General features: G+C 39.6%; 1 protein-coding gene and 1 long non-coding RNA gene across 2 annotated transcripts in view; one reads left to right on the top strand and one right to left on the bottom strand.

The window, feature by feature from the left end:
* Positions 1–5,646: 5,646 nt before the first annotated feature.
* Positions 5,647–11,456, bottom strand: part of LOC105111276 (uncharacterized) — a 39,061-nt gene continuing 33,251 nt past the window's right edge. Inside the window, exons 10-11 of the mRNA XM_011006587.1 lie at positions 6,427–6,809; positions 5,647–6,345 (exon numbers count right to left, since the gene is read on the bottom strand). Of these exons, the coding sequence (XP_011004889.1) occupies positions 5,647–6,345; positions 6,427–6,809 (1,082 nt within the window). The remainder of the gene's footprint in view (positions 6,346–6,426; positions 6,810–11,456) is intronic.
* LOC105111274 (uncharacterized) lies at positions 8,876–10,193 on the top strand. The gene is made up of 2 exons (XR_839590.1): positions 8,876–8,943; positions 9,639–10,193. It is a non-coding gene; the product is annotated as an uncharacterized LOC105111274 (long non-coding RNA).

An 11,456-nucleotide genomic window follows, 5' to 3' on the forward strand; every position in this document is an offset into this window, starting at 1 on the left:
TTGCTTTACCAGGTGGTCTAGGCACATTGGAAGAGATCTTTCATATTTCCTCTTGGGCTCAATTGCACATTCACCATAAACCCATTGGTTTGTTAAATGTTAATGGTTATTATGATAAGTTGTTGTCTTTTCTTGATCATGCTGTGGAACAGGAATTTCTAACATCTTCTGCACGACAAATCATAATCTGTGCTACTACTGCTGAACAATTGATTGACCAACTACAATCTTTCACTCCTGTGATTGATCCTTCCATGAGTCGCATAAATTGGTCATCTAAGGAAAGCCGTAAAAAGCTTAGATTGGATTTGAGCCTTCATTTGTGAATTTTTATGTATTTTGGTTTTATTATTGTGTTTTGTTATTTCTTATTTTTGTTTCAGTGTGTTTCAGGTTTTGTCAGTGTTCGTTATTTCAGGTGATATCTTCTATACTCTATCTTTCTACCTTAGAACATTGAGGACAATGTCTCATTTTGGTTGGGGGGAGAGGGTAGTAGTTGATAAAAAAAAAAAAATTATTTTTCATTTCATAAAGCATGTGCATAATTATTGTTACTAGGATGGCAGAGTAAAGGAGCTCTTTTGTTAAAGTGACTCTTGAGACGCATCTTAGTAACCATTCTTAACAAGGTCTATTATAATACTTCCTGAAATATTCAGGTTTACAAACTCTCGTATTGTTATCACTTAATTCTGCTCATATACTTATTTAACATGTATTCTTAAACCTTAATTTACACACACACACTTTAACATATGATTGTGGGTTGCATATTGGATTATACAACAAAGCAAAGACCATCATTTATCAAGGTCTTGATGAAGCGACATTTGAAATCATTGCTTCCGCAGAAACATCAAAAGAAATATGGGAGGCTCTCCAACAAAAATACAAAGGTGCTGACAGAATAAAGAAGATTCATCTCCAATCTTTACGAGGTGAATTTGAATTATTACAAATAAAGTCCTCAGAATCCATTTCTGATTATCACACAAGAATTATGGTGATAGTCAATCAGATGAGAAGAAACGGAGAAGCCCTTTCAGATGCTCGAATTACTGAGAAAATTTCGAGATCCCTAGATCCAAAATTTGATTTTGTTGTTGTCGCTATTGAAGAGTCCAAAGAGGTGGACAAGTTAACAGTGGATGAACTTATGAGTTCTTTGCAAGCTCATGAGCAGAAGATTATAAAAAGAAATGGAGATAAGGCAATTGAGCATGCCTTACAAGCAAAGTTGTCTCTCAAAGACAAATATGAGCAAGGGGAGACTTCAACAAGTGGATACACCACTCGAGGAAGAAGTCAACAAACACGAGGAGGATTTCAACGATTTCAAGGCAGAGGTTCTTGGAATACAGGTTTTAGAGGAAGAGGTGGTAGAAACACCACCAGAGGAGGTCGAGGACAACAAGCATTCACTCCTAGAGGAAGAGGAGGCGGCTACAATAACCGTGACAACAGGAATATTCAGTGTTATAATTGCAATCAATTTGGCCACTATAGCACTGAATGTCAAAAGAAAGCTCCACTGGAGATACGTGAGCGAGTCAACTATGCAGAAGAGGATGTCAACAATAGAGGAGCAGCTGCATTATTTGTCCAACAAGGACTTGACAAGAATCAAGAGAATATTTGGTATCTTGATTCTGGAGCCAGCAATCACATGTGTGGCCAACGAGCTTTATTTGGTGATCTAAATGAGACCATACAAGGTTTTGTCACCTTTGGAGATACGTCAAAAGTTCCATTCAAAGGTAAAGGCAACATCCCAATCAAGTTGAAGAATGGCGATCATAGCTACATCGCCGATGTCTACTATGTCCCAGCCATAAAGCAGAACTTGGTGAGCATAGGTCAACTTTTGGAGAGAGGCTATACACTTTACATGAAGAATTGTCATCTGACAATTACAGACTATAATGGGAGATTAATTGCCTATGTGAAAATGTCCAAGAATAGGATGTTTCCTTTAAACATCCAATATGATGCAGCAAAGTGTTTGAGTGCCATCACCAACAGTGAAGAATGGCTTTGGCACCTGAGGCTTGGACATCTGAATTTCACAAGTCTGAAGATGCTAGCAAGCAAGAAGATGGTCAAAGGTATGCCCCACATTGATCATCCAGAAGAAGTTTGTGAGAGTTGTGTCCTCAGCAAACATCACAGATCTAGTTTTGCCAAAGAAGTCAACTGGAAAGCAAACGAGCCACTGGAGTTAATACACACAGATGTGTGTGGTCCTATAAAGCCTATGTCGACTGGACAAAATAGGTACTTCCTCACTTTTATTGATGATTTTAGCAGAAAGACATGGGTATATTTTTTGAAGAGGAAGTCAGAAGTGTTCAATTGTTTTAAAGATTTTAAAGCAATTGTTGAGAAGCAAAGTGGCTATAAGATCAGAACTGTGAGATCTGATCAAGGTGGAGAATATACAGCAAATGACTTTGAAGCTTTTTGTACACAACAAGGCATCAGACATCAGACAACACCAGCTTATACACCACAGCTGAATGGTATAGCTGAGAGGAAGAATCGAACAATTCTTGATATGGCAAGAAGTCTACTCAAAGCAAAGAAGCTGCCCAAGCAATACTGGGCTGAAGCTGTATCATGTGCAGTATATTTGCTGACCCGCTACCCAACCAGAAGTTTGCAAGCTATCACTCCACAAGAAGCATGGAGTGGTCACAAACCAAGTGTTACTCATCTTCGAGTCTTTGGTTGTGTGGCATATGCAAAGATCCCAGATGCAAGAAGGACCAAACTCGATGATAAAAGTGAGAAATGCATCTTTGTCGGATATGGTGAGAGAAGAATGGGATACAAGCTGTATAATCCCATCACCCAGAAGGTAATTATGAGCAGAGATGTTATCTTTGAAGAAGATAAAACTTGGCAATGGAATGATGACCAAGAAGCAGTTAAATGGATCAGCACTGATTTGATCCTTGAAGATGAAGAAGTACCAACAGTACTTCCAAAAGGTCCAATAGTACTAGAAGATGAGCCATAAAGTCCGATACACAGATTTCCTGTATTCAACAGGAGAAACACGCCAGAATCATCATCAACATCATCATTACCAGAACCATCATCAGCATCCTCATCAGAAGGACCAAGAAGGATGAGAAATCTAGAAGAGCTGTATGACGCCACTCAAGTAATGGAAGATACAACTCTATTTTGTTTCTTTACTGATAGTGACCCAATTAGCTTCAATGAAGCTATCACAGAAGAGAAGTGGATAAAAGCAATGGATGAAGAAATACATGCCATTGAGAAGAATGATACCTGGAAGCTGACTTATCTACCAGAAAACAAGAAAGCAATAGGTGTCAAATGGGTCTATAAGACAAAGAAGAATGCAAAAGGAGAAGTGCAAAGATACAAAGCAAGATTAGTGGCGAAAGGCTACAAACAGAGAGAAGGCATTGACTATGGAGAAGTGTTTGCTCCAGTAGCCCGGCTAGAGACAATCAGATTGATGATCTCACTAGCAGCACAACATAGATGGAAGATCTATCAACTTGATGTGAAGTCAGCATTTCTGAATGGCTTCCTAGAAGAAGAGATCTATGTTGAACAACCACTTGGATACATTGATGATGAAAATGAAGGCAAAGTATACAAGTTGAAGAAAGCCCTCTACGGTTTGAAGCAAGCTCCGCGTGCTTGGAATACCAGAATTGACAGGTATTTTCAAGATAATGGATTTGAAAAATGTCCATATGAACATGCAATTTATGTGAAGAAAGAAGCAGATGGCAGCATATTATTTGTGTGCCTATATGTTGATGACTTGATATTCACCGGCAACAATCCTACCATGTTCGAAGACTTCAAGAAAAGCATGGTACAAGAGTTTGAGATGACAGACATTGGTCTGATGGCACATTTTCTTGGCTTAGAAGTGGTGCAGAAAGAAGAAGGGATTTTTGTATCCCAAAGCAGTTATGCCAAAGATATTCTTGAAAGGTTCAAGATGGAAAGCTGCAATCTGGTATCAACTCCAGTCGAGAATGGAGTGGAATTGAGGAAAAGTAAAGTTGGAAATGTTGATCCAACTTACTTTAAAAGCTTGGTAGGAAGCTTAAGGTACTTGACATGTACCAGACCAGATATACTCTACGAAGTCGGACTGATCAGTAGATATATGGAGAAGCCAGACCAGTCTCATTTGAATGCAGCCAAGAGAATTCTTCGCTACATCAAAGGCACAATAAATGAAGGTATGTTTTATACCTCAAGTACAAATTTCAATCTTACTGGCTACTCGGATAGTGATTGGGGTAGAGATCTGGATGAAAGAAAAAGTACAACAGGGTTTGTATTTTTCGTGGGAGATACATCTTTCACATGGTCATCCAAAAAGCAATCAATTGTCACGTTATCAAGCTGTGAAGCTGAGTATGTTGCCGCCAACTCAGCTGTATGCCATTTAATATGGTTAAGGAATTTGCTAAAGTTTTTGGGATTTCCTCAAGAAAATCCTACAGAGATTTATATCGATAATCGATCAGCGATTGCATTGGCAAAGAATCCGGTGTATCAACCGACCGGCCGCCAGCTGCTTTCACATCGTCGGCCACAACCGCCTTCACACTTGAAGGTTGAATTTTCTTGTTTTGATTTCGTGTATAAATAGATAGCTAAGCTTATGCAATTATGTGTGGAGAGATTGAGAGAAACACTAGAGAGAAAGAGAGAGGGGTTGTTGTAAGCTTTTGTTTATGTTATTGTAAGCTTTGTTCTTGAAATAAAAGAGTGTGTTTTATCCCCTCCGAGTGTTTCAAAGCCACCACAAGTGGTTTCTCCCACCAACAATTGGTATCAGAGCCCCGTTTGTTAGAAAACAGAGGTATTTTTGGGAAATTGAGAGAAACACTAGAGAGAAAGAGAGAAAGAGAGAGGGGTTGTTGTAAGCTTTTGTTTATGTAATTGTAAGCTTTGTTCTTAAAATAAAAGAGTGTGTTTTATCCCCTCAACAATTTACATCTCCTCTAAAAACAAGATTAAAAGATCTAAAACCCTATAGAAAAACACCTTATCTCCAGACCCATGGACCCATGAGCATTATTCATTGAAATACTATAAAGATGTTTTTTACCCTTTACCAGAAAAATTTAGCAAAAATCACCTTATCTCCAGACCCATGGACCCATGAGCATTATTCATTGAAATACTGTAAAGATGTTTTTTACCCTTTACCAGAAAAATTTAGCAATGGCTTCCAAAAGCATTGAAGTTTTTCTGCATGGCTCCTTTGTTATTTTTTAAATTGATTAGGGATAAATAAGTTTTTTTTTTATTAATTGCACAATAAAAAAATTAAAAAATCATTGAAAGCATAAAATCTAAACCTGATGCAAGGAGGTATTTTCATATTTTAAAATGGTTTTTTGTCTTTATTATAATTTAAACTAAAAGTTAATTTGTCAATTTATCATCTGATCAAATATAAAAGATAATAAACAATTAAAATACACGGTAAAATAAATAAAATAACTTTAAATAAAAACATTTAATCATGAAGACAAGGGGTGTTCTAGTTTTAACAATCGCAGCAACAACAATAATAATTTATTAAAGTTTTCTACTGTAAAACCCAAGTGTCATTAATTATGCCTTCTCTTTTGTTCATCTAATGCTCCGGGGAAGAACATAGCCAAAATAATCATCACGTCTCATGCCTTGTAACCTTTCTCTCTTGGCTTGGAACATTGCTTTCAGTTCATCTCGATCCTGAGGATCAAAGTGATCTTGCATGCTGAAATCAAAGTGATATTGCGTGCTGAAATCAAAGTGATGCATCTCATTGGCATGCAGTAGATGGACCCCACACTCAATCACCTGACAAAAATCTAGTGAAGTGCCTTTCATATCTTCTGGCCGGAAGTCAACTGAGACCTCGCTGTATTTACTAAACGTATCCTTTTCTTTGGCAACAAAACAGGGATCCAATCCCACGAATATGTGTGCTGGATTGTTGCCCTTGTCATCATACCAACCATGGAGATAGCAATAGAGATCATGGCTATCACCGTGCTCATTGCGGAAGTGATATGTGCATTTAACTCGCAACTCAAAGTTGAAAGAATAAGATGCAATGACAGCACAAAGAGAGAAACCCAAGAACTCGCTATTAGCCCACTGTGAAGATAGCTGGAATGTTACTGTAGATCCCCAACTTTTGTGGCTAAACCACTCCGGAGTTACATCTGCAGGGAGGTAGAAACTAGGTGGCCTAGGGAGGCAGAAACTAGGTGGCCTAGGGAGGCAGAAACTAAATGGCCTCAGGAGGCAGAAACTAAATGGCCAAGCTGGAACATCGGGCAGCTGTTAACATAATTCAATTAGCATCTTTTTAAAATGAGACGAAGGAAATAGAAAAGTATATTAAAGGTTTAAGAAAAACACCTGATGGTCCGCCAAGAATTTATAGGTCCTACGCATGATAGAATAATCCCCCCATCTATTGACTTGGAGCCTTGCTCTCTTGGCTTGGAACATTGCTTCCAATCCATCTTGATCCTGAGGATAAAAACGATAGTATCTCTGCATGATGAAATCAAAGCGATATATCTCATTGGCATGCAGTGGGCGGACCCCACACTCAATCACTCGACAAAGATCTAATGGTAAGAGATTGCCGTTATTATCTTCCAGTTGGAATTCAACTGAGACCTCGCTGTATTTAATAAACGTATCCTTTTCTTTGGCAACCAAACGGGGATCCAATCCCACGAATATGTGTGCTGGGTTGTTGCCCTGGTCATCAAACCAACCATCGAGATAGCAATTTAAGTCACGGCTATCACCATGCTTATTGCGGAAGTGATATGTGCATTTAACGTGCAAATCATAACTGACAGAACCAAATGCAATGACTGCGCAAAGAGAGAAACCCAAGACTTGCTATTGCAAAGATCCAATCCGAAAATCGTTTCCGCTTAGATCTAACACTTCCAGTGATTGCAAACTCTGACCAAAACTATAATTGGCAGAACCAAATCCAATGACTATGATTGCGCAAAGACAGAAACCCAAGAACTTCCTATTAGCCCAATTTGTAGATAGCTGGAATGTTACTGTAGATCCCCAACTTTGATGGCTAAACCACTCCGGAGTCGTGTCTCCCGGGAGGCAGAAACTAGATGGCTTAGCTACAACATCAGGCAGCTGTTACACAATCCAAATAGCATCATTTTAAAATAAGATGAAGGAAAGAAAAAGGTACATCAGAGGTTGAAGAAACAGACCTGAAGGTCCGCCAAGAATTTATAGGTCCTACGCATGACAGAATAATCCTCCCATCTATCAGCTTGGAACCTTGCTCTCTTGGCTTGGAACCTTACTTCCAATTCATCTTGATCTAGAGGATAAAAATGAGAGGAGTCTGACATTATCAAATGAAAGCGTTGTATCTTATCTTCATCATTGGCATGCAGTAGACGGAGCCCAAACGCCCCACCGTCATACAGTAGATGGACCCCACACTCAACCACGTGACAACAAGGAAATAAATTGTTTTCCAGGTGGAATTCATCTAAGACCTCGCGGTGGAATTCAACTGAGACCTCGCTATATTCACAAAACGTATCCTTTTCTTTGGCAACCACACAGGGATCAAATCCCATGAATATGTATGCTGAGTCGTCGATGCGTTTCTCATCATTCCAACCATGGAGACAGCAACAACCATGGAGATAAGATAGCATATCTCATCATTCCAACCATGGAGATAGCAATGGAGGTCACGGGTATCACCATCCTTATTGCGGAAGTGATATGTGCATTTAACATGCGACCTCTGAACAAAATCATAATTGGCAGAACCAAATCTGCTGACTATGACTGCGCAAAGAGAGAAACCCAAGAACTTCCTATTATCCGAATCTGATGATAGCTGGAATGTTACTGTAGATCCCCAACTTTGATGGCTGAACCACTCCGGAGTCGTGTCTCCAGGGAGGCAGAAACTAGATGGCCTTGGCCTGGCTCCAACATCAAGCAGCTGTTACACATTTCAAAAGGCACCATTTTAAAATAAAATGAAGAAAAGAAAAAAGTATATCAGAGGTTTAAGAAACAAACCTGAAGGTCCGCCAAGAATTCATAGGTCCTACGCATGACATAATAATCCTCCCATCTCATGCCTTGGAACCTTGCTCTCTTGGCTTGGAACATTGTTTGCAATTCATCACCATTCGTAGGATAAAAACAAAAATAGCCTGACCTTATCAAATCAAAGCGATGTATCCCATCTTCATACAGTAGACGGACCCCACACTCAACAGAATAATCCTCCCATCTATCAGCTTGAAACCTTGCTCTCTTGGCTTGGAACCTTACTCTCAAGTCATCTCCATATAGAAGATCAAAACGAGAGGAGTCTGACATTATCAAATGAAAGCGTTGTATCTTATCTTCATCATTGGCATGCAGTAGACGGAGCCCAAACGCCCCACCGTCATACAGTAGATGGACCCCACACTCAACCACGTGACAACAAGGAAATAAATTGTTTTCCAGGTGGAATTCATCTAAGACCTCGCGGTGGAATTCAACTGAGACCTCGCTATATTCACAAAACGTATCCTTTTCTTTGGCAACCACACAGGGATCAAATCCCATGAATATGTATGCTGAGTCGTCGATGCGTTTCTCATCATTCCAACCATGGAGACAGCAACAACCATGGAGATAGCAGTCAAGGTCACGGGTATCACCATGCTTATTGCGGAAGTGATATGTGCATTTAACATGCAAACTCTGACCAAAACTATAATTGGCAGAACCAAATCCAATGACTATGATTGCGCAAAGACAGAAACCCAAGAACTTCCTATTAGCCCAATTTGTAGATAGCTGGAATGTTACTGTAGATCCCCAACTTTGATGGCTAAACCACTCCGGAGTCGTGTCTCCCGGGAGGCAGAAACTAGATGGCTTAGCTACAACATCAGGCAGCTGTTACACAATTCAAATAGCATCATTTTAAAATAAAATGAAGGAAAGAAAAAAGTATATCAGAGGTTTAAGAAACAAACCTGAAGGTCCGCCAAGAATTCATAGGTCCTACGCATGACATAATAATCCTCCCATCTCATGCCTTGGAACCTTGCTCTCTTGGCTTGGAACATTGTTTGCAATTCATCACCATTCGTAGGATAAAAACAAAAATAGCCTGACCTAATCAAATCAAAGCGATCTTCATACAGTAGACGGACCCCACACTCGTGTACTTGACAAAGATCTAATGGTAAGAGATTTCCGTTGGTAAATTCCGGTTGGAACTCAACAGAGACCTCACTATATTCACTAAACATATAATCTTCTTTGGCAACCACACAGGGATCAAACCCCACCAATATGTGTGCTGAGTTGATTCGCTTCTCATCATTCCAACCATGGAGATAGCAAACGAGGTCACGACTTTCACCATGCTTATTGCGAAAGTGATATGTGCATTTAACTTGCAAACTATGGCTGACAGAACCAAATGCAATGACAGCGCAAAGAGAGAAACCCAAGAACTGGCTATTAGCCCAATGTGAAGATAGCTGGAATGTTACTGTAGAACCCCAACTTTGATGGCTAAGCCATTCCGGAGTCGCATCTACAGGGAGGCAGAAACTACATGCCGCTTCTGGAAAATCGGGCAGCTGTAAACACAACTCAAATAGCATCTTTTTAAAATGAAAGGTGGTAAATAGAGAAAAAAAGATGTATATCAGAGCTTTGAGAAACAAACCTGATGGTATAACCTTTTGGTATAAAGTTGAAATTTCAGTAATGAGTACGCCAAGATTTGATTGAACAAACGCGATCTCGAGCAATTAGTGAAAATGAATTCAAAAATGTTCCCCTCAACTACAGTTGATGACCTGTGGTGGAAGCCCTGGTAATGATTCAATCTCTCGCAATTGTCTGCATCCAACTTTGATAGCTGTGGTGGAAGCTCCGGTAATGATTCAAGCCTCCTGCAATTCCTTAATCCTAGATATTGCAACTCAAACAGTTTATTGATGGTTATAGGTATTGTCCTGAAATTGTTTCCACTTAGATCTAACACTTCCAGTGACGAAAAACGACCAAGACTGTCCGGCACTTCCGATAGATTGCAACCATCTAGATTTAGCTTACGCAAACAATCTAAATCCACGCCTCTCTCGGGCAATTGCGATTTGACAAGACATTCGATGTCTCGTAGATATTTGCAGTTTCCCACTTCCAAGCAGGCAAGTTCCATCATATTTCCAATCGGTGAAGGCAACTCTGTTATGCTTGTCTGTTCTAAATAGAGATATCTCAAATATACCATCGGCTCCAAAACTTCTGGAAAATTTTGAAATTGGATGCAACCTGAGAGATTAAGCCTCTCCAATTTTCTCAACTTGCAGATGCTGCTAGGAAGAATCTCAAATTGTTTGCAGTTTCTTAGGTGCAATTCAGCAAGATCAAACAAACATTCTATTGAGGAGGGAATCTCTCGTATTGCTGTCCCATTTAAATACAGCTCCTTTAAATTATTTGAAACGTTTGGAAACTCCGTGATACTTGAGCAACCGGAAAGATCAAGTTTTTTAAGGCATCCCAACTCAGAAACCGCACTCGACAGATTCTTTAGCCTGTTGCAGCCACCTAGATCTAAATAAATGAGTTCCCTTAGACCACCAATTGAAGATGGCAGCTCTTCTATTGCAGTTCCATTCAAGTACAAGTATCTTACATTCCTCGAAAAATCAGGAAGCCTGCTGATAGATAAGCAGCCAGAGATGTCAGCAATTTGAAGAGATTTCAACAAATATATGTTTTCTGGAAGATTCACCAGGAGTTTGCAGTTCTTCAAATTCAAAGCAACAAGTCCACTGAGTTCCCCAATTGATTGGGGAAGCTCTTCAACAGCAGTCTCATTTAAATTTAAATATGTCAGTTTCCTTGCAGTCTCTGGGCTCTTCTTGAGATTTGAACAACCAGAAAGGTTAAGACTCTTCAGACATCTTGAATTAATTCTACTGGGCAAATTGATTAGGCTTGTGCAGCCTCTCAAATCTAAATCATTAAGCTTGTCCAGATGCTGTATAGATGAAGGAACCCTAACCAAACTTGTACAGAATTGAAGATTCAATCTCTCAAGGTCTCTGGCCTTCGAAAGGTCTGGCAGGGAAGTTATGTGCTCACAATTGCTGAGGTTGACATCTTTTAAATTGACGAGATCCTGAAGCAAAATGAAATCAACAGAAAGAAATTACACGTGCATATCACTCTAAATTTCGAAGAAAGAACTATGCATGCACAGAGTTATTTTAGAATACCTGGCCTTCTCTCCACAGTTGCTCAACCTTGCTAGATGATAGGTTAAGTTCAACAAGGTTCTGTGGACGAAAATTGCAAGGCAAAGATGTCAAAGGGTATCCATCCCAATGGAGATACCTCAACTCTTC

The sequence above is a fragment of the Populus euphratica genome, unplaced genomic scaffold (genome assembly GCF_000495115.2).
Source record: "Populus euphratica unplaced genomic scaffold, PopEup_1.0 scaffold289.1, whole genome shotgun sequence".
NCBI classification, from domain to species: domain Eukaryota; kingdom Viridiplantae; phylum Streptophyta; class Magnoliopsida; order Malpighiales; family Salicaceae; genus Populus; species Populus euphratica.